At 45.8% G+C, this 24729-nt stretch overlaps 1 protein-coding gene across 1 annotated transcript; it reads right to left on the bottom strand.

Moving 5' to 3' along the window:
• Window positions 1-287: 287 nt before the first annotated feature.
• Window positions 288-24334, bottom strand: fam241a (family with sequence similarity 241 member A). Its single transcript, XM_061697358.1, has 2 exons — window positions 24254-24334; window positions 288-1161 (listed from the first exon to the last, which is right to left on the bottom strand). The coding sequence occupies exon 2, from the start codon at window positions 1114-1116 to the stop codon at window positions 865-867; it is 252 nt and encodes an 83-aa protein (XP_061553342.1). The 5' UTR covers window positions 1117-1161; window positions 24254-24334; the 3' UTR covers window positions 288-864.
• Window positions 24335-24729: the final 395 nt, after the last annotated feature.

Below are 24729 nucleotides of genomic sequence, written 5' to 3'. Positions count from 1 at the left end.
CTTTAAATTAGTAGTTTAATAACAAATTGACAAAATGAGCAAAATCCCTGGTGAATTCTAAACTCTTACAGGTTATGTGACTTACTTTTAATAAAATGTGAACCAAGCCTAAAACTAAAATTTTCAGTGATACAGCCTGTGCATAGGTTTTAAAAAGATAATCAAATTCAAGAATGCACTCCAATGTGTTTTGCGTCTATATTTTGTCATTGAACACAAATTTTAGTCGATAAATAATCTTCGTTATAATTGCATTTTAACATGAACAAGCCAGGGGTGACTTGATGTACTTTTCCAGGAGAGATTTTATTGGTTCCCTCTGGAGAATACAATCAGCAGTAGTGAACTTTACTGTCCCATTGCACAAAGCAAGGTCCAAAAGGCATGCTTGGATAAGTTGGGTGGAGTGTGGTCTTGACATCATCAAGACACTTTAACCTCACAATTGTTGTTTTGTATTAGTCCAGAAAAAAACAATCCCACAGACCCTCTCAAAATTCTAGGCATCAAGCCCTAGAACTTTTTTTTCCTCAATTATTAACTCCCTGAATTACACAAGAGGTCACGTAAAAGTAACACGCAAAAAGGCCTCAAGGATAGACACAGTCACCAATGGTATGGTACAATGGGTTGTCTTTGTATATTCTTAATAAACTCTTTTGCATCTTGAGCTCTGATGGAAGTAATCAGCTTTGTTTCTCCTCCAATTCAATTTCCTCCACAGACACCTGTAAAGTGCACATCACTCAGCATGACAGAACCAATACAGGACAGCGCTCTCTAAAAAGCATATAGATCCCTTGTGCGGTGTCGTCCAAATATAAAATGTCCAGAAGCATCCACAGATACCAGTGACAACACTCATTACTCCTGGATGTAAATGATGATGATGCATAGACATCCCACTAGTCCCAGGGCCTGGATGCCAAGGAACCACAGCAGTAGCCAGAAGACGACAATTACTACTGGCTCGACTATCTTGTCCCCAAAGTACATCTGGTTGAAACCCATCCCTCGCAGACACTTGTTGAACATCCCAAACAGTGTCCCCATCCGCACACAGTCATCCATCGGATTTTCCCTGGTGGTGGGATTGTCCTCAAGTAGCCACCTCATGCTGGGATTACTCAGAGGTAGTGGTCGGGTCCTGCCCCCCTCAACCTGGAGACAATGGTAGATAAAGATATTAGGGCTAAATGTTGTTCTTTTTACGGACTAGAGTTATTCTGAGTGAGTCCCTAAAGTGACTTGGGTCCCTTGAGTCTTGTATAATTTCCCTCCCGTCCCTCACTCACATTTAAAAACACTCACTGCCTAAACAATCAAATCGAACCCAAAACAGGCAGACTGATTGGAAATGAAGTCAGTGAACCAAATAATCTGAGTCAGCTGTGTTGCCGCTAATTTAAATTAATGAACGTGTGTACGAAGCAGCAGACATTCAGCCGAAGGACTCATAGGACTGGTTTAATAGCGACTTCCAAATTATGATTCCTGATTCAGTAAAATTAGATGATACTTTACTAAAAACAAAAAAACAACCCTTATTCAGCTTGTTGGATCTGGAAATATTAAATGTTCAACAAGAAGCCCAAGATCATGGACAAAAAGTAACGACGCCCCCATACCTGTACCTGTGGATAGCTCTTATATACTGATGTCCTCACCAGTGTTGGAATCCAATCAAGCCATTAACATTTGGTTTACATTTAATCTAGGCCAGTGATTCTTAGTGTGGTGCAAGCACCACTAGTGGTATGCGGGCTCCCTTTAGTGGTATGTGAAAGAATCACCACCCAAGTACAGTTCAGTTGTATATAACCTTTTAGTACAATACATTTGCATTTAATCTTTAAGAACTGTTTGTTTTTTAATCTTCTCTTTAGGTACAATTTTCTTTTGACTTGTACGTTCAATACATTTTAGTTGAATCATTTTCCGTTTTTTTTTTTTTATTATTATTTTAGTAAATTTAAGTGTTAATGTTCATACTGCATAATGTTACAGTGGCTTACAATAAGATTGTCCTTTTTTAAGAATACAACTTTTTTTCCTTTTAATGAACAATTAGGCTTACTACACTACTGTATTTTAATGTTGGTTATGACGGTGGTACTTGAAGCGATGCCGGTAGGTTTTTTTTTTTTTTTTTTTTTGGTGGTACTTGATGTAAAAAGTTTGAAAAGCACTGATCTAGGCAATGGATTTCATCATGTACTGTGACACTCGCCAACAGAGTATCCCCCCTTTTCCCATAAAATTACAAATTAGAGTTCCAACTGTATTGCGCGCTGCACTAACCTATTTGTATTGTTGACAGTTTGCTAACCCCCTGGAAGGTTAGCAAACAGCTACGGCATAAGCTAATGGGCATCCTTTTTAATAAACAAAGCCTAAGCTAGCTTCTTAGCAGGAGGCTTTAGCCGGTACGGTTGCTGCTTGTGCTGCAGTCGGCATTGTGCCATTGAAAGGTTGAGGAAGAGAATGCCGCCTTCGGTTTTCGAACAACGTCTCTGCGAAGTCACGCCGGTGAACAAAATACTGCTCGGGGCGATGTGGCGTCCCAGCGGACATGGTACCACACAGTAATTTCCAGAAAACATTCACAGGTCAGTTACAACTAGAGACCGCTCTTGCGAGTCTTACCATGGCTGAGAAATTTCCCCAACGCCGAACCTTTACACGGTCGTTCTCAGTGTAAACAATGTGTGCATGCGCGACTTACAGGTCAAAATAGTAATTGCAGCAGCAGTTACGCAAAAGCAACACTTCCTTGTTTACTGTTCAGGCTGAGCCCCGTTAGTATGTGGCTGAGGGAAAGTTTAGTTTTTTTTATTTGATTGATCCGCCATTACCTAGATGGCAGCACGTAGGGTTGCCACCTTTCAGAAATGGAAATAAGGGACGCCACCACGGCATCCCGACCCTCTGTGGGATGGGGCGCCCATAGCAGTGGTATACAGTTGTGGTAAAACATTTTTTTTTTATTTTTTAGCATTGCTGTATTGTTTATGTATTGTACTTTACATATTTGCCCCCCCCCCCCAAAAAAAAAATAAAAATAAAATCTATCACTATTCTGGCATTTAGCAGATAGACATAATTTAGGTAGGAAAAGGTTAGTGTTAGAATTTACTGGCTGCACGCTTACACAACACTGCACACACTTTTGTTTGATACATCCCATTAGATACACCCATCCAGATATCCTTATATTCATGTAATTGCATTACACTTAGTCGCACCAACACGACAAACGCACACCATATCACAATAGGGTGCGTTGGGAAGTTACCTCGGGCGCGCTCTCCGCAACCCGGAACCTTCGGTAACTCGAGCGTCGGTACTGTGTGTGCCACTCGATATAAGTAAAACGGACACATTCAATATGGCGGATGTACTGACGCATCCCTAGCAATAGTCAACACCTTCAGTACTAAAGTTATAGAAAGTGGAGCACGCTCTGTCTCTGGGTGCCGCGGTCTCGTGGCTCGGTAGGAACATCGGACTGAATTTCCGAATTGACCCCAAACACTTGGGTGAAGCTACGATTGGTCCGTGACTGCATGGCGTCACGACGGGAAGCCGTTTTGGCCACAAAACAAGCTGACAAGAACTTTTGCACTCTCTCTCAATGGGCCTTATTCTGAACCAAGTGGAGGAGAGCCCAGCACTGAACCTTTTCCAACCTAATGACTTGGTATTTTTGAATAAATTGTTAAACTTTTCATCTGGCCTAATCATTGAAGTTTTACCCCGACCAGAATAAAAGAACCGGGTCGTGATGGCGAGATGAAGCTTCGTGAATAATTGTAACACGAGTAATTGTTCATTTCTTGATGCTTCACTGCACACGAAACCACCTGCTGGCCATGCGCATAATCACAGGCAGCTGTATCATTACCACATACAGTATGTGCTGTGTAGACTTTTTGCGTCTCTTTGGCTCTTGTGAATGACTATGTATTATAAAACAATGTTTGACCGAGTCATTTCCCAACATAAAGTGTAAAATATATTATTTTGGAACGTATTATGTGTGCTTAAAATGTTCCTCATCACTAGTATGGCAGGTTGTATAATGTTTTTCTGTCACTTTGGGAATCTGGCATCGGTTTAAGAGGGCAAAGGATTATGAAAGTGCTTATTTAGAAATAACACTTCATCATCATTTTTGTTTTTTTGTTTTAAGTGATTAATTCAAAAGGGAACCAGTTCAGGGTGTATAGGGTTAGCTGTATAGGGTTAGCTAACCCTATACACCAGGAGACAGGAGGGCTAACCCTCCTGCCCGAATATAGCTGGGAAAGGCTCCAGCACGCCCACGACCCTTGTGAGGATCAGCAGCTTGGAAAATGGATGGATGAATTCAAGAGGAAAATTATATAAACTGGGGTACAGGGATTTTTCCTCTCTCAGTGAGGGTTTATTGTGCCTTACTTTCTTGGAAGACAAAAAATAAAACAAATGTAATTGATAAGCCTCAATAACAGTTACTTATACGGCAGGGTGCTGCTTGTGGTTTGAACTCAGGTGACCACCATACCCCAGGTTGAGAGTCGAGTGCACCAACGGCTGAGTTATTAAACCAGGAGGTCAGGTTATCAGGCAGCGGCCCGTTTCCTAGGATTTCGGGGAGTGAAGCTGTCCAAACTGCTGTCAACAGTCCAAACTCTATTAGCCTGTAAAAACACAATCTCTATCCAAACTGAGCTGGCCGCAACTTACATTTTGAATGGAGCCTGCATGAGGGGTTTATGTTGCTGTCAAATCTCGTGGCAAACCCTGAAGCGCTTCCCGAATCAGTCATGTGGTACAGCCAGGCAGTGACATCGTCACTTCTGGCTCCTCCCCTAAATGAAGTAAGCCTCAATATGCGCTTTGCGGACACGCCCCCTCCATTACTCGACACACGCCTGGAAAACTCGGCATAACCCGTAACATCACTAGAACCGGGCAAGAGAGGTTTGTACGGCCGGGCAGGTTATACCCGGGCCTTTTCCTAACCTCAAACATTAGTCTGATTTTCATGTCAGACAGTCAAGAAGAAAAGAGCATAATGTGTCTGTTTATAGTCGTGCTCAAACATATTGGCACACCGGGATTGCCTAAATGTTTGAGCAGTTGTCCTATCATAACCATAACTATGATGTGGCCTACGACAAAAATAAGTTTGAGACTCCTGCACTAGCTTTGAGAACCAAAGCTCTCGGCTAGTAGTTCTCAAAGTGTGGTCAGAGTACCACCAGTCAGTCGTTTATATATAGTATGGCCAACTCGGTGACTGGTGCCATATTAGCTGCAAAGGGTGTGTGTGCACAATCGCGTAGCTACTGCGCTTACCAGCGCCTAGCTCTCAATGTGGAGGAGTAGCGGCTCTACTCTGAGATCCTCCCGGATGACTGAGATTCTCACCCTATCTCTAAGGGAGAGCCCGGACACCCTGCGGAGGAAACTCATTTCGGCCGCTTGTATCCGGGATCGTGTTCTTTCGGTCACGACCCACAGCTCGTGACCATAGGTGAGGGTAGGAACTTAGATCGATCGGTAAATCGAGAGCTTCGCCTTTCGGCTTAGCTCCTTCTTTACCACAATGGATCAATACAAAGTCCGCATCACTGCAGACGCTGCACCGATCCGCCTATTGATCTCCCGTTCCATTCTTCCCTCACTCGTGAACAAGACCCCAAGATACTTGAACTCCTCCACTTGGAGCAAGATCTCATCCCCGACCCGGAGAGGGCACGCCACCCTTTTCTGACTGAGGACCATGGTCTCAGATTTGGAGGTGGTGATTCTCATCCCAGCCGCTTCACACTCAGCTGCGAACTGCTCCAGTGAGAGTTGGAGGTCACGGCTTGATGAGGCCAACAGAACCACATCATCTGCAAAAAGAAGAGATGCAATACTGAGGCCACAAAACCGGACCCCCTCTACGCCTAGAAATTCTGTCCATAAAAGTTATGAACAGAATCGGTGACAAAGGGCAGTCCCACCCTCACCGGAAACGAGTCGGACTTACTAGAGCGTACTTATATGCGGACCAAACTCTGACTCAGGTCATACACCCCGTAACAGCGGGTTCGGTACCCCATACTCCCGAAGCACCGCCAACAGGACCCCCCCCCCCGAGGGACACGGTTGAACGCCTTCTCCAAGTCCACAAAACACATGTAGACTGGTTGGGCGAACTCCCATGCACCCTCGAGGACCCTGCCAAGGGTGTAGAGCTGGTGCACTGTTTCATGGCCAGGATGAAAACCACACTGCTCCTCCTGAATCTGAGATTCAACTTCCCGACGGACCCTCCTCTCCCGCACCCCTGAATAGACCTTACCAGGGAAGCTGAGGAGTGTGATCCCCCTGTAGTTGGAACACACCCTCAGGTCCACCTTCTTTAGGACCACCACCCCAGTCTGCCAATCCATAGGCACTGTCCCCGGTGTCCACGCGATGTTGCAGAGCCGTGTTAACCAGGATAGCCCTACAACATCCAGAGCCTTGAGGAACTGTGGGCGAATCTCATCCACCTTGTGCCTTGCCACTGAGGAGCTTTTTAACCACCTCGGTGACCTCAACCCCAGAGATAGGAGAGCCCGCCTCGGAGAACCCAGACTCTTCTCCCTCATGGGAAGAAGGCGTGTCGGTGGAATTGAGGTGGTCTTCGAAGTATTCTCCCCACCGGCTCACAACGTCCTGGGTCGAGGTCAGCAGCGCCCCATCCCCACTATACATAGTGTTGATGGCACACTGCTTCCCCTCCTGAGACACCGGATGGTGGACCAGAATTTCCTCTAAGCCGTCCGGAAGTCTTTCTCCACGGCCTCAACCAACTCCTCCCATGCCCGAGCTTTTGCTTCAGCGACCACCAAAGCTGCGTTCCGCTTGGCCAGCCGGTACCCATCAGCTGCCTCAGGAGTCCCACAGGCCAAAAAGGCCCGATAGGACTCCTTCAGCTTGACGGCATCCCTCACCGTTGGTGTCCACCAACGGGTTCGGTGATTGCCGCCACGAGAGGCACCAACCACCTTACGGCCACAGGTCCGGTTGGCCGCCTCAGCAATGGAGGCGCGGAACATGGTCCACTTGGACTTGATGTCCCCCGCGTCCCCCGGAACATGAGCAAAGTTCTGTCGGAGGTGGGAGTTTAAACTCCTTCTGACAGGGGATTCCGCCAGACATTCCCAGCAGACCTTCACAATACGTTTGGGCCTGCCACGTCGGACCGGCATCTTCCCCCACCATCAGAGCCAACTCACCACCAGGTGGTGATCAGTTGACAGCTCCGCCCCTCTCTTCACCCGAGTGTCCAAGACATGCGGCCGCAAGTCCGATGACACGACCACAAAGTCGATCATCGAACTGCAATCTAGGGTGTCCTGGTGCCAAGTGCACGTGTGGTCACCCTAATGCTTGAACATGGCATTCGTCATAGACAATCCGTGATGAGCACAGAAGTCCAATAACAGAACACCGCTCGGGTTCTGATCATGGACGCCGTCCCTCCCAATCACGCCCTTCCAGGTCTCACTGTCATTGCCCACGTGAGCATTGAAGTCACCCAACAGAACGATGGCGTCCCCAGCGGGAGCGCTCTCCAACACCCCCTCCAAGGACTCCAAAAAGGGTGGGTACTCTGAACTGCTGTTTGGTGCATAGTCAGCCAAACAACAGTCAGGACCCGTCTCCCCATCCGAAGGCGGAGCGAGGCTACCCTCTCGTCCACCGGGGTGAACGCCAATGTACAGGCGCCGAGCCAGGGAGCAATAAGTATACCCACACCTGCTCGGCACCTCTCACTGTGGGCGTGGAGGCGAGTCCGACTATATCTAGTCGGAACTTCTCGACCTCACACACCAGCTCGGGCTCCTTGCCTGCCAGAGAGGTGACATTCCACTTCCCTAGAGCCAGCTTCCGTAGCCGGGGATCGAATCGCCTAGGTGCCCGCCTTTAGCCACCCCCCAGCTCGCACCCAACTCCTATGGCCCCTCCCACAGGTGGTGAGCCCATGGTAAGGGAGACCCACGTTACCCTTTCGGGCTGTGCCCGGCCGGGCCCTATGGGTGGAGGCCCGGCCACCAGGCGCTCGCCTTCGAGCCCTACCTCCAGGCCTGGCTCCAGAGGGGGGCCCCGGTGACCCACGTCCGGGCAAGGGAAACCTGAGTTCATTTTTTGTTGTCATCATAAGGGGTCTTTGAGGCGTGCTTTGTCTGGTCCCTCACCTAGGACCTGTTTGCCATGGGTGACCCTGCCAGGGGCATAAAGCCCCAGACAACTTAGCTCCTAGGATAATTGGGACACACAAACCCCTCCACCACGATAAGGTGACGGCTCATGTTAATGTCATCCTTATTATTATATCTTATAATTAATTTCATTAAGTCAAGTTAGATTAGTTCCTCACAATATACAGTATGTAACAATCAATTGCCAGGTCTATTGTGTATATGAAAGCACATTATAAATACTGCCAAATCATGGAATCAAGGGGTTTGACTTTAATAGTAATAGTAATAGTAATATATATTATAATAATATACATCCATATAGTTTTGTATTGAACCTTTTAGAACACTTATTCAAAATGTTCTCATTCCATTTACACTGTAGCAACTATGCTTGGCTCCTGTAGTCGCTGTGCATGGATGTGGGAGATGTTTTTGAGGTGCTCTACTCAACGAACAACTGTCTATGCTGTTGTTCTATTTTGGGTGACGTGTCAGTCACTTCAATGTTGAAATCATCTTTGTCCAATGCAGTCCTCCTCAAAACGTAGTTAGCACAACTCAGTGATGAAACTCTCATTCTGTGCTCCACAGCAGTGTTCCCCAACCTTTTTTGCACCGCGGACCGGTTTAGAGTAGGCATTTTTTCTCATGGACTGGCTGTCAAGGTATGCCATATATATACATTGGGTACGGAAAGTATTCATACCCCCTTAAAATTTTCACTCTTTCTTATATTGCAGCCATTTGCTAAAATCATTGAAGTTAATTTTTTTCCTCATTAATATACACACAGCACCCCATCTTGACAGAAAAAAAACTAAATTGTTGAATTTTTTGGAGATTTATTAAAAAAGAAAAACTGAAATATCACACAGCCATAAGTAGTCACACCCTTTGCTGTGACACTCATTTTAACTCAGGTGCTGTCCATTTCTTCTGATCATCCTTGAGATGGTGCTACACCTTCATTGGAGTCCAGCTGTGTTTGATTACACTGATTGGACTTGATTAGGAAAGCCACACACCTGTCTTACAGCTCACAGTGCATGTCAAAGCAAATGAGAATCATGAGGTCAATGAAACTGCTTGAAGAGCTCAGAGACAGAATTGTGTCAAGGCACAGATCTGGCCAAGGTTACAAAAAAAATGCTGCTGCATTTAAGGTTCCTAAGGGAACGGTGGCCTCCATAATCCTTAAATGTTTGGGATGACCAGAACCCTTCCTAGAGCTGGCCGTCCGACCAAATTGAGCAATCGGGGGAGAAGAGCCTTGGTGAGAGAGTAAAGAAGAACTCAAAGATCACTGTGGCTGAGCTCCAGAGATGCAGTCGGGAGATGGGAGAAAGTTCTAGAAAGTCAACCATCACTGCAGCCCTCCACCATTCGGGGTTCTATGGCAGAGTGGCCTGACGGATGCATCTCCTCAGTGCAAGACACACGAAAGCCCGCATGGAGTTTGCTAAAAAACACCCAAGTACTCCAAGATGGTGAGAAATAAGATTCTCTGGTCTGATGAGACCAAGAAAGAACATTTCGGACTTAATTCTAAGCGGTATTTGTGGAGAAAACCAGGCACTGCTCATCACCTGTCCAATACAGTCCCAACAATGAAGCATGGTGGTGGCAGCATCATGCTGTGGGGGTGTTTTTCAGCTGCAGGGACAGGACGACTGGTTGCAATCAAAGGAAAGATGAATGCGGCCGTTCTCCAGAGTGCTCAGGATCTCAGACTAGGCCGAAGGTTCACTTTCCAACAAGACAATGACCCTGGGCACACAGCTAAAATAACGAAGGAATGGCTTCAGAACAACTCCGTGACTGTTCTTGTATGCCCCAGCCTGAGCCCTGACCTAAACCCAATTGAACATCTCTGGCGAGACCTGAAAATGGCTGTCCACCAACTTTCACCATCCAACCTAACAGAACTGGAGAGGACCTGCAAGGAGGAATGGCAGAGGATCCCCAAATCTATGTGTGAAAAACTTGTTGCATCATTCCCAAAAAGACTCATGGCTGTATTAGCTCAAAAGGGTGCTGCTACTAAATACTGAGCAAAGGGTCTGAATAGTTATGGCTGTGTGATATTTCAGTTTTTCTTTTTTTTTTAATTTTCAGAAATTTCAACAATTCTTTTTTTCTGTCAATATGGGGTGCTTTGTGTACATTAATGAGGAAAAACAATTCTGTTTTTTTTCTGTCAATATGGGGTGCTTTCTGTACATTAATGAGGGAAAAAATGAACAAATGATATTAGCAAATAGCTGCAATATAACAAAGAGTGAAAATGTATATATATAGATATATATATATATCTATATATATAATATTCCAAATGTATGCCTTGATGTCTGTGTCACTATTGTCAGTTTTACAGGTCCTCTGCAAGATTTTGAAAACTGTTCCTCGTGATTTGAAATCAAACAGTACGAAATGTTGTATTGAACAATAAACAACCGATCTGCCACAACCAAAGTTTAAACAATGGCTCTATGCATGAGAGTACAAGGTTGGGAGTGTTTTAGATTAATATGATTTTATTTTAGATTAATATGAGTTTAAATCCATTTGATCAAAGTTGTAGACAAGATTCAGGATGATGGGTATGGTCTTCTCCAAGTCGGCAATCCCTCTTGCCCACGCTCTGGGGTATTTAACTCTTAAGTCACACCTTCTCCCTCTTGTCTTGTTTTTTTCCTCTCCTGTCTTGCTGCCAGCCAGGTGGCCTGCGGCCAATCCCCCTCCCCCTTCTTGTTTCCGTTGTCCTCAGGCGCCTCCGGTGCCATCATGTGCGCAAACGCCCGCCGCAACCAAGCCGGCGCCGTTTTCGATTGATTTTCCTAGCCACGATCGGTCGGCGGAGCCTCAGCGAGCAACTACTGACATCCCGTACCGGTCCCACACGTACTCTTGAGGGCCAGAGCTCCGTCCGCCACCAGTTCAACTGACAGGAAAGTTACGAGCGCATCCAAATGGGATAACAATTTCCCTTTTTCCATTTGTTTTTGTTTTTATTTTTGTGCATTTTTTCTTTCAACCAAACCTGCTTCGTTTTCGCCTGAGGTACGGAGGAAGACCACTCCGCAAAGACCAGCTGATCTGCATTCGTGAGTCGACACTGCAATCCTTACTATGATGTACAACATCTGTGCCTAATTATTTTGGGGAAATTACTAGCTTCACACGAAATCCCAATTTTGCTTTCACTCGCTCTGACTCAAACGCCGTAAACGCTCACGTTTCCAACTTTAGTCAAACACACGATGTTCTATTCCCCTTTTCGTACCCCGATTTTCCTTTCTTTTACCATTATTAGTGTTAATTTATTTCTTGGCGGCACGGTGGACGACTGGTTAGAGCGTCAGCCTCACAGTTCTGAGGACCGGGGTTCAATCCCCGGCCCTGCCTGTGTGGAGTTTGCATGTTCTCCCCGTGCCTGCGTGGTTTTTCGGGTACTCCGGTTTCCTCCCACATCCCAAAAACATGCATGAATTGGAGACTCTAAATTGCCCATAGGTGTGACTGTGAGTGCGCCTGGTTGTTTGTTTGTATGTGCCCTGCGATTGGCTGGCAACCAGTTCAGGGTGTACCCCGCCTCTTTCCCGAAGATAGCTGGAATAGGCTCCAGCGACCCAAGTGAGAAGTGGCTCAGAAAATGGATGGATGGAATTTCTTTCTTTTGTTAAACCCATTTGTGTGTTACCCTTTAGATGCCATTAAATATACCATAAAATTCCACTCTTGGTTGTATTTTGTGTGTGTGTTCTAAGTTTAAGTAAGCCTCTGTCAGAACTCAGAATTTCATAAAGTGTAGCAACCTTCAGATTTCGAGACTGATAAAAAGGTTTTTCGTAATTTTCCCTAAATTTTATACTTATAAAAAGTGACGTCGTGCCCTTTCTGACACATTAGTTTGATTTTAACAATTAAATTTAAAATTATGGTAAACCCTAAGTAACGCAAGTGTTACTTCCGGTTTATTATTTTCTCCTAAATGAATTACATTTTTATTTGACCAATATACGATACAATATATTATACAACAAAAATAAATAAACACAACTGTCTTAAAAACGAACGTTAAATGCAACAACTCAGCATAACGCAGAATCAGTGTGAGCCCTGGGCCAATCTGCTCTGCAATTTTGTCTTCATTACTGTCACTGCAGAAAAGTCCGCTTCACAAAGATAGGATATTGGAAATGGTAGCAGGGTATTCAGTTGATCTGTTTTTCTTAAAAAAGAACCTTCAATGTCTTATCTTTTAGTCCAGGGTGGTTGGTCTCCACGTGCCATTGACTAGCTTGTTGCTACATACAGTATTATGCAGAGCGGACTCGGTGCGTTGAGATAAAACCCAACGTATCACGTGACCAAGGTGCAGTCTTGTGTTGTTTCGTTAGCGAATGTTTCATTCAAAAGAACAAATATTTTCAGTGAACGTAATGGACTGAATCAGTTTATGAAATGATTGGTTCTTTGAGCTTGGCCGCCAATAGCGAGTCGGCTTGGGGCGGAAACAGAAGCATTCTGTGCAGTCTTGACGTGTACAAAGAGATGCAGAGCTGCTGCGGCAGTGAAGATCAATTTTCAAAATAAAACACATTTGACAAGCGAAACGCAATACAATCGAAATTATATAAATTGGTCATTCTTAACAAAAGGATACAATGATACAGGATAAAGCATACATCTACATACTATACCCTTTCATCAGGTGCAGCAATATAGCATAATGTGAATCCGCTTGTTCTCTCCCCAAAAAGAGCCTGGCGGGGAGAAAGAGGTTGAGGGAAGTCAACTTTACACAAAAACTCTATGATGTGACTTCTTCATCTCATTCTCGCGCATCAGATGCACACCATGTTCGGCTTTGAACTCATGCACTTTCTTTTGCTTGTTGTCAAATAATTCTTGGAGGGGACGGCCTGATTAAGTCATACGTCTCGGATAGATCAAGACATTCAGGACATATGTAGCGGACATGCGCCCCGCAAACTGAGGTGACACAGTGACTCCCCACACCTTGATAAACTACATTCTTCCAAGCGGCCCTGCTGTGATACCTCTCCTAAGGAGATGTCTCGTGGGCCCTAAACTAATTAACATCTACCCTCGAAGTCTGAACTCCCAAGCATCAAAGGCCAGATGTTCCACCAGACCTGTCTGGAAATAGGAACAATTGCTGGGACAAGGCGACACCCACAGGCGTCGAGAGGAACTGCAAAGTTGAAATGTGAACTCTCAATTGATGTTTAACCAAGTATAAAAGTCACTCGTAATATTTCACAAACTCTGCAGAAATATTCCCAATGTATGCCTTGATGTCTGTGTCAGTGTGTTAACTTTAAGCTCTTTCAACTTTTTCTGAACAACTGTGAAATTTTGAGGATTGTTTGACTTGATGTGACTCCAAACAGCATGAAATGTGATTTGAATCATAAGCAGTTGATTTACCAAACCTATCGTATAAACAGTCAGTCCGATATGCTTGACCTCGGAGTAAAGAGAGTACCAAGTTGAGGTTATTTTATATTAATATATGAGTTTAAACCCATTCTATCAAATTTGTAGATAAGATTCAAGCTGATGGGTGTGGTCTTCTCCAACTCGGCAATCCCTCTTGCCCACGCCCCGCCTCTGGGGTATTTAACTCTTAACTCACACCTTCTTCATATGGACGCATATCAGAGCGGGGATAGGACCCTGTATAATCGGGCTAGAAACCAGCTGACTAAAGAAATTAACATTGCAAAAAAGAACTATGCAGCAAAGTTGGAAAAATAGTTTAGCGCTAACGACTCTAAATCAGTCTGGCGTGCATTCCAATTGCTGACCAATTACAAGCGACGATCCCCCCAAGCTGAGAACAATAGCACACTAGCCAACGACTTGAATACCTTCTACTGCAGATTTGAAGAGGACAAATTCACACCCCACACCCACTCGACCACACACAATCACACCTCTGACTTCTGCATTAACAGGATGCGAGACGCATCTTCAAACTGCATTAACAGGATGCGAGACGCATCTTCAAACAACAAAAGATTAACAAAGCAGCAGGCCCAGACCATGTGTCGCCATCCTGCCTCAAAGTCTGCGCGGACCAGCTCGCTCTTCAATTGATCTCTGGAACTGTGCGAAGCACCATCCTGTTTCAAACGCTCCACCATCATTCCAGTCCCCAAGAAACCTGCAATCTCGGGTCTAAATAACTACAGGCCTGTCGCCTTGACATCTGTGGTTATGAAGTCCTTTGAACGTCTTGTGCTAGACCACCTCAAGAGCGTCACAGGTCCCCTGCTGGACCCCCTGCAGTTTGCCTACCGAGCAAACAGGTCTGCGGATGATGCAGTCAACATGGGACTGCACTTCATCCTAGAACACCTCGTCAGTGCAGGGACCTACGCGAGGATCCTGTTCGTTGACTTTCAGCTCAGCGTTCAACACCATCATCCCTGAACTCTTGCTTCTCCAGCTCAGTGTCTCACCTGCCATCTGCCAGTGGATTTACAGCTTTCTGACGGGCAGGACACAGCAGGTGAGGCTGGGGGAGGCCACCTCATCCACACGCAGCATCAGCACTGGGGCGCCCCAAGGTTGCGTCCTCTCTCCGCTGCTCTTTTCTCTCTACAGGAACGACTGCACCTAAGCGCACCCGACTGTCAAAATCCTGAAGTTTGCAGATGACACCACTGTTATCGGCCTCATCAAGGACGGTGGCGAGTCTGCATATCGACAGGAAGTGGAGCGGCTGGAGCTGTGGTCCGGCCGACACAACCTAGAGCTGAACACGCTCAAGACTGTAGAGATGATCGTGGACTTTAGGAGGCATCCTTCGCCACAGCTGCCCCTCACGTTGTCCAGCTGCCTTGTGTCAACCGTCGAGACCTTCAAGTTCCTGGGAATTACAGTCTCTCAGGACCTGAAGTGGGCGACCAACATCAACTCCGTCCTCAAAAAGGCCCAGCACAGGATGTACTTCCTGCGGCTTCTGAGAAAGCACGGTCTGCCACAGGAGCTGCTGAGGCAGTTCTTCACAGCGGTCATCAAATCAGTCCTGTGTTCTTCCTCACAGTCTGGTTTGGTGCTGCTACAGAAAAGGACAAACTCCGACTGCAACGGACAATCAAAACTGCTGAAAGGATTGTCGGTACCTCCCTACCCACCCTTGAGGACTTGCACGCTGCCAGAGCTAAGACAAGAGCGTGCAAAATCCTCTCGGACCCTCCGCATCCCAGTCCCCAGCTCTTCCAGCTCCTTCCCTCAGGTCGGTGCTACCGATCAATGCAAACTAGAAGTAGCAGACATTCCAACAGCTTCTTCCCTCTTGCAATCAACTTCTTAAACACCTAACCTACAATTCCATTACAACATGCTGGCAATTTTTTGACTTGAGTTCGTTGTCACATATCTGTGGGGCCAATTATATATTACTCGTGCGCTCACTATAGTTGTCTCACCACGCTGCACTATTTGCAGAGCTGTTGTTGACCAATACTGGCCACTCATGCCAGAGTAGCATCTGCTCCATTTGCACACTGACTGAGGAGTATCTGCAACATTTGCACAATCAACATTGTCCCAGATTATCACACTCCTCATCACTTTAAACCGCATACATTTGCGCAATCAACATTGTCCCAGACTATCGCACTCCTCATCACTTTAAACCGCATACACTCCTTGAAGTCTCGGCGCCCTTTGCACAATGGTCATTGCAATATTAGTCATTCGAACTGCGAGAGGACTCTGCATCTTTTTGCAGAATTGTCAAAAAAAAATCTTTACCTGCATTACCAGATAACTAGCAACCATTTACTGCTCAGTGACTTATTTTTTTTTTTTTGTCAATGTCTTTATGTCTTGAAGGGAATATAGAATACTTATTTTCTAATATGTAACTCGAACTAGTTTGGAAGAGAATGTGTATTGGAGCATAGGAGTATATTGCAGGAAGGCCCCTATCGGGGGGTATGTGGCCCCCATCAGGGGGTATTTGGAGACAGATGGCAAAGAAGAAAGGAACTGCGGGGAGCCACTATAAACATTGAATGCAGGCGACGTCTGGACCCAGATCAGATAGTCATCATTTGGCCGAACAACGATGACGTCAGATTACGGATCAATCAGACGACAGCGATTCCACACCGGCCTGTTTGAAACATTGTATTAGTCTGGGGTAGAGTCAGATAGTTTTGTTCGACTACTGTATCTGCTAAGGATAAGATAGGGTAGTTACGAACCCAGAGCTCTGCAAAATGTATAGACTCCTCTGTCAGGAATAAATTGGTTGTTTTTTATACATTGTTGTGAACGAAGTTCTTTCACGAAAACGAGCACGCTTGGAACCACGGAAGTTAGGAGATTTTAAAACACAGGTTCCTTCAGTCTCAAAAGTGTTCTCTGTCAATTGACTGTCTGTTGTCGTACTAGAGCGGCTCCAACTACCGGAGACAAATTTCTTGTGTGTTTTTTGGACATAATTGGCAAATAAAGATTATTCTGATTCTGATTCTCTCTCTCTCGTGTTTTTCTCTTGCATCTTGTCCTGCTGGCAGCACGCCAGCCGGGCTGGCTTCGGCCACCCCTCCCCCGTACCCTTTTCTTTTGTGCGGGCACACGGCTCTGTAACCGCAAGCCTCGGAATGGAGACTTGGCTTCCTATCTTCAATGTGCGCCATCGCTAGGCGATCAGAGCAGCTGCTCCTACAGTACCAAGTGCGCTCCCATTCAAGTGTGAAATTTTGCCAGACTACAATATTAGTGCCTAATAATTTTGGGGAAATTACTAGCGTCAGACAAAATCGCAACTTTATCATCTCTCTCCCTCCCCTCTGCACTGGACGCAGTAAACGATCACATTTCCAACTTTAGTCCAACACACGATGTTCTATTTCCCTTTTCGTATGCCGATTTACCTTCTTTTTACCATTATTAGTGTGTTTTTCTTTAGTTGGACCTTTTCTGTGTTTCCCTCTAGATCCCTTGTAGATGTCATTAAATATACGATAAAATTACACTCGGTTGTACAACCCCAATTCCAAAGAAGTTAGGATGTTGTGTTAAACATAGAAAGAAACAGAATACAATGATTTGCAAATCATGTTCAACCTATATTTAATTGAATACACTACAAAGACAAGATATTTAATGTTCAAAGTGATAAACTTGATTGTTTTCGCAAATAATCATTAACTTATAATTTTAGGGCTGCAACACATTCCAAAAAAGCTGGGAGTGGTGGCAAAAAAGACTGAGAAAGTTGAGGAATGCTCATCAAACACCTGTTTGGAACATCCCACAGGTGAACAGGCTAATTGGGAACAGGTGGGGGCCATGATTGGGTATAAAAGGAGCTTCCCTGAATTGTTCATTGTTCATTTACAGGCAAAGATGGGGCGAGTTTCACCTTTTTGTGAACAGGTCCGTGAGAAAATCTCACAGTTTAAGGACAATGTTCCTCAGCGTACAATTGCCAGGAATTTAGGAATTTCATCATCTATGGTCCATAATATCATCAAAAGGTTCAGAGAATCTGGAGAAATCATTGCATGTAAGCGCAAGGCCAAAAAACAACATTGAATGCCCATGACCTTCGATCCCTCAGGTGGCACTGCATCAAAAACCGACATCAAGGTGTAAAGGATATCACCACATGGGCTCAGGAACACTTTAAAAAACCTATGCCAGTAAATACAGTTCGACGCTACATCCGTAAGTAAAACTTAAAACTCTACTACGCAAAGAAAAAGCCATTTATCAACAACACCCAGAAATGCCTCGAAGATGGACCGATGCAAAGTGGAAAAGTGTTCTGTGGACGGACGAGTCCACATTTCAAATTGTTTTTGGAAATTGTGGACATCGTGTCCTCCGGGCCAGAGAGGAAAAGAACCATCCGGACTGTTATGGATGCAAAGTTAAAAAGCCAACATCTGTGATGGTATGAGGCTGTGTTAGTGCCAATAGCATGGGTAACTTACACATCTGTGAAGGCACCATTAATGCTGAAAGGTACATAAAGGTTTTGGAGAAACATATGCTGCCATCCAAGCAACGTCTTTTTCATGGACGCCCCTGCTTATTGCAGCAAGACAATGACAAACCACATTCTGTTACAACAGCGTGGCTTCGTAGTAAAAGAGTGTGGGTACTTGACTGGCCTGCCTGCAGTCCAGACCTGTCTGCCATTGAAAATGTGTGGCGCATTATGAACGTAAAATACGACAACGGAGACCCTGGACTGTTGAACAGCTGAAGTTGTACATCAAGCAAGAATGAAAGAATTCCACCTACAAAGCTTCATCAATTAGTGTCCTCAGTTCCCAAACGTTTATTGAATGTTGTTAAAAGAAAAGGTGATATAACACAGTGGTAAACATGACCCTGTCCCAGCTTTTTTGGAACGTGTTGCAGCCATAAAATTTGAAGTTAATGATTATTTGCTAAAAACAATCAAGTTTATCAGTTTGAACATTTCATATCTGTATTCAATTAAATATAGGTTGAACATGATTTGCAAATCATTGTATTCTGTTTTTATTTATGTTTAACACAACGTCCCAACTTAATTGGAATTGGGGTTGTATTTTGTGTATTCTGAGTTTAAGTAACCCTCTGTCATATGGAACTCAAAATTTCATAAAGTGTAGCAACCTTCAGATTACGCAACTGATAAAAAGGTTTCTCGTCACTTTCCCTAAATTTTATCCACATAAAAAGTGACGTAGTGCTCCTTTAAAATGAATCTGGTTTAATTAAACTTAAAATTAAGGCAAACCGGAAATAAGGCAAGCGTCGCTTCCGGCTTTTTCTTTTCTCCTAAATTAATTACATTTTTATTTGACTAATAGACGCTTCAACATCCGTGAAAGAAACACCCCTGAACAAACATACCTCACATCTTCTATCTCGGTATACCCATCATCAACAAAGTAACGACCAATCTTTTCCTCACCTGCATTCAATGCATGTTTGATATGTTTTGACTGAACATGACCCACTCCAGGCACTGAATAGAGGTGTGGAAGTCGGCTTCATGTTGGCCTCTGTAATTATCAAGCGATGTTACTGCAAGTATTTGTAGCATATATTGGTGTGAAATAAAAACGTAATTTATTTGCCAGAGCCCTCTCCTTGAGCCGTTACATTATCGTGGTGGAGGGGTTTGTGTTTCCCAATGATCCTAGAGCTAACTTAGGGTAGGGTCACCCATGACAAACAGGTCTTAGGTTAGGGAACAGACAAAGCACAGCTCCAAATACCCCTATGATGATTGAAAACATTTTCCCTTTCCCGGACGCGGGTCACCAGGGCCCCCCTCTGGAGCCAGGCCTGGAGATGGGGCTGGAAGGGGCCCCATGGGGCCTGGCCAGGCACAGCCCGAAAGGGGGACGTTAGTCCCCCTTCCCAGCCCGAGCTGGTGTTAGAGTTCGGGAAGTTCCGACCATATATAGTCGGACTCGCCTCCACACACAGCTTGGGCTCTGGTACCAGTCTTCTCGAGAGGGGTTGGACTCTCTTCCACTCTGGAGTTGCCCACGGTGAGAGGTGCCGAACACGTGTGGGTAATTTATTGCCCCCCGGCTCAGCGCCTGTTCATTGGGGTTCACCCCGGTGGACGAGAGGGTAGCCTCCCTCCGCCTTCGGGTGGGGGATGGGTCCTGACTGTTGTTTGTGCCTATGAACCAAACAGCAGTTCAAAGCACCCACCCTTTTTGGAGTCCTTGGAGGGGGTGCTGGAGAGCGCTCCCGCTGGGGACTCCATCGTTCTGCTGGGGGGCTTCAATGCTCACATGGGCAATGACAGTGAGACCTGGAGGGGTGTGATTGGGAGGGTCTGCTGGGAACATCTGGCAGAATCCCATGTGAGAAGGAGTTTCAACTCCCACCTCCGGCAGAACTTCACCCACGTCTCGGGGGGCATTGAGAACGAGTGGACCATGTTCCGCGCCTCCATTGCTGAGGCGGCCGACCGGAGCTGTGGCCGTCGTGGCGGAAATCCCCGAACCCGTTGGTGGACACCAGCGGTGAGGGATGCCGTCAAGCTGAAGGAGATGTCGTATCAAGCCTCTTTGGCCTGTGGGACTCCTGAGGCAGCTGATGAGTACCGACTGGCCAAGCGGAATGCAGCTTTGGTGGTTGCTGAGGCAAAAACTCGGACGTGGGACGAGGTCTGTGAAGCTATAAAGAACGATTTCTGAATGGCTTTGAGGAAATTCTGGTCCACCTGCCGGCTTCTCAGGAGGGGGAAACAGTGCACCATCAACCCTGTGTATGTTGGAGATGGGGCACTCCTGACCTCGACTCGGGACGTTGTGAGTCGGTGGGGAGAATACTTCGAAGATCTCCTCTATTCCACCGACACGCCTTCCCATGAGGAAGCAGAGTCTGGGGTCTTGAGCTGGGCTCTCCTATCTCAAGGGTTGAGGTCACAGAGGTGGTTAAACAGCTCCTCGGTGGCAAGGCCCTGGGGGTGGATGAGATTCGCCCGGAGTTCCTAAAGGCTCTGGATGTTTTGGGGCTGTCCTGGTTGACATCCCTCTGCAACATCGCGTGGATATCGGGGACAGTGCCTCTGGATTGGCAGACTGGCATGGTGGGCCCCCTTTTTAAAAAGGGGGACCATAGGGTGTGTTCCAACTACAGGGGGATCACACTCCTCAGCCTTCCTGGTAAGGTCTATTCAGGGGTGCTGGATAGGAAGATCTGTCAGGAAGTCAAACCTCAGATTCAGGAGGAGCAGTGTGGTTTTCGTCCTGGCCGTGGAACGTTGGACCAGCTCTACACACTCGGCAGGGTCCTCGAGGGTGCATGGGAGTTCGCCCAAACCAGTCTACATGTGTTTGGAGAACTTGGAGAAGGCGTTCGACCGTTTCCCTCGCGGACTTCTGTGGGGGGTGCTTCAGGAGTATGGGGTGCCGAACCCCCTCATACAGGATGTTCGGTCCCTGTACGACCAGTGTCAGAGTTCGGTCCGCATTGTTGCATTTAAGTCGGACTCGTTTCCGGTGAGGGTTGGACTCCGTCATAGCTGCCCTTTGTCACCGATTCTGTTCATAACTTTTATGGACAGGATTTCTAGACGCAGCAGAGGTGTAGAGGGGGTCCGGTTTAGTGGTCCGGTATTGCATCTCTGCTTTTTGCAGATGATGGGATTCTGTTGGCTTCATCAAGCCGTGATCTCCAACTCTCACTGGAGCGGTTTGCAGCAGTGTGTGAAGCAGCTGGGATGAGAATCGGCACCTCCAAATCTGAGACCATGGTCCTCAGTCGGAAAAGGGTGGAGTTCCCTCTTCGGGTCGGGGATGGGATCCTGCCCGTGGAGGAGTTGAAATATATTGGGGTCTTGTTCATGAGTGACGGAAGAATGGAACAGGAGATCGACAGGCGCATCGGTGCAGCGTCTGCAGTGATGCGGACTTTGTATTGGTCCGTTGGGGAGAAGAAAGAGCTAAGCCGAAAGGCGAAGCTCTCGACTTATCGGTCGATCTATGTTCCTACCGTCCCCCGAAAGAACAAGATCCCTTGTACAAGCGGCCCAAAAGAATTTCCTCCGTAGTGTATACGGGCTCTCCCTTAGAGATAGGGTGAGAAGCTCGGTCATCCGGGAGGGGCTCTAAAAACGTGGGGGAAGAGACCTTTCATCTGATTATAAAAACCTAAGGCTTTAGATATTGCACTCATGGAAAGGAATGAAGGTCTATCAATGAATCTTAATTTGTACTTTGTGTCTGTAAAAGAGATTACTTGCATGATGAGATTGATTACAATACACATCCCTGTCATTTTGGAGATTATTAGGTAAGAATCAAACGATCTGGCATTATGTGCAATGAAGGTTGTCTTTAAAACGCGGATCCCTGAAATACAGGAGAAATTTCTCAACACAATCATCTCCGTACCAGTGTTGCTCTACCACATAGTTTTATTGTTTGCATCCACATCATAAAATATGTTTTTTTTCACAAGGTTGTTGGGGTTTAGAGGTTGTATGTAACATATGTAGGGACTATGCCTGGTTGTCAACGGCCCCCCCAAGAACTGATCAACTTTTGCATTCCTGCCTCCTGAACCTCAACCAGCTGGTTTGCTATCACAAGACACAGGAAACCTGGTTTATATATCATCTGGAGCCATAAAACTTCATGACTTCCACAGCTGATTGGGGGAGGAAGTGATTGATGACTGTTGCCCAATGGTGGTAAGAAACACTGCCTGCGGACATTAAAATGATGAAGAGGTCCCACACATTTATGATAAACAGAACAAACCTTGTGGAATGTTCTAACTGGAAATCGTGATGCCTGTGTGATTGTGTTTTTACAGGGTGCCTTCCGAATTTGCTTCTTCATAACGTGCCATTGTGTTTGATATCAACCTGTAAAAACGGCTTGTGCCAAGAACACTAGTTTAGCGCCTGCACGAGAGTGTAACAATATTTGTTATTATGCTTCTGTCCTAAGCGTGGGAGAGTACAAAGTTGGGAGTATTTTAGATTAATATATGATTTTTAAACCTGTTTTTATGGGCCAAATTGTAGACTAAATTCAATTCAATGGGTATGGTCGTCTCCACTTCCGTCTCTTAGACACGCCCCTTCTTGGTCTCTGGCTCTCTGTTCCTCCTGGCTAACATCGTCAGCTACACGGCGGCTTCTGCCAACCTCTCCTTCCTCCCTTTTTCTTTGTCCTTTGTTGCCACCACGTGCGTGAGTGACGGTGGACCACGACGGCGGCGCCGTCCAATTAAAGCCAGCCAGCCATGCGGCTTTGAAATTTTTTTCCCCAGCCTTGATCTGTTGGCGGAGCACCAGGAAGTCTGGGCTAGTCTGTCTCAAAATGGCTCAAAAGCTGATACAGGACAACTATTTTACAATGTGTCTCGAATTTATGGATATCGGCTCACCTTTGGAGTGCTTGGGCTCGTTGAATAGTGGCTACATGTGTCAATGTATTATCTTTTAAATGTACTACTGATGTATCAAAATACAGATTAGTGTCTTTGTTAAGGGGTATGTAGAGATGTTTGATGTTTTCCCCTTGAGTATTTGACAATCCAACTGTTCTGATCATTTGTGCCTGGCGCCCCCACCCCCAAGTTGGTTAGATACAATCTGTACTACAAATTCTAATAGCATCGGCCATGATTTCTGAATTAGATTGTTCGAGTACATTTTGGAATGTTTTTTGAGAATGTCAGCATCATCCGTCACATTAATGCTCTTGTGCTGTCTCATTTTCACCTATCAACTCCAATTGAACGATATCCCCAGCTGCAGTGGCTGAAGCATCGTTGATTACTTTGTTCACATTACTCACCACCTCTGTGCAGCGTATATTGGTTGAAATGAAAATGGAATTAATTTTGGAAAAAGATAGGTGTGACTGTTAGTGCGAATGGTTGTTTTTATGTGCCCTGCGTTTGGCCGGCGACCAGTTCAGGGTGTACCCCGCCTCCCGCCCGAAGATGGCTGGGATTGGCTACAGCACGCCCGCAATCTGAAGGTTGCTACATTTTATGAAATCCGAGTTCGAGATGACAGTCTTACATGACTCAGAACACACACAAAACACACCCAAGAATGGAATTTTATAGAATAATGACATCTACAAGGGATCTAGAGGGAAACACACAAAAAGGGGTCTAACAAGAGAAACACTATTAAAAGAAAATTAGGTGTATGAAAAGGGACATAGAACATCCTGTATTTCTGGGCTAAAAAATTGAATGTGAGTGTTTAATTGGGATTGGGATTAATTTCCCCGAAATTATTAGGCACTAATATTGTACAGTCTGGCAAATACTGGTGTAACTCATGTATGTAGATCAGCTGGTCTCTGGGAGTGGTCTCTCTGGGCACCTCAGGAGACGAGGAGATAGATGCACAAAAATTAAAAAACAAGCGGAAGAAGAAAATGTTTGGTTCGCCACGCCTTGTTGGGAGAATATGACCATCTCTTCCTGCCTTTTTAGGGACTTGCTAGCAATTTCAGAACAATCACGCTTGGCTGGAAACGTACCTGGTACTTTGGTAACGGCTGCTCTGATCGCCTAGCGGTGGCCCACGGGGAGGCTGGGAAGCAGAGTCTCCATCCCCAAGGCCCAGTTACTGAGCGGGGTGCCTGAACAAAGAAAGGGGAGGGGTGGCCGAGGCCAGCCAGAATATGGAGAGAGGAAAAACGAGCTAAAAGAGCGGGAGTCAGGGATTAAGTACCCCGGGGGCGTGTCGGAGAGGACAGAGGACCAGACAAGATCACACCCATCAGCTTGAACCTCGTCTACAATTTTGACCCATAAAATGTGTTTAAAACCATATATTAATATAAAATACCCCCAACTTTGTACTCTTTGCTCATAGGTCAAGCATATCCCATGACTGTTTATACTTTAGGCAAATCAACTGCTTATGGTTCAAATCACATTTCATGCTGCTTGGGGTCAACTCAAGACAAACAGTGCTTGGGGTCAAATCAAGACAAACAGTTCTCAAAATTTC

Source organism: Phycodurus eques, chromosome 14, assembly GCF_024500275.1.
Source record: "Phycodurus eques isolate BA_2022a chromosome 14, UOR_Pequ_1.1, whole genome shotgun sequence".
NCBI lineage: Eukaryota > Metazoa > Chordata > Actinopteri > Syngnathiformes > Syngnathidae > Phycodurus > Phycodurus eques.
Note: the sequence above shows the minus strand (reverse complement) of the source record. Positions and strands in the feature narration are given on the sequence as shown.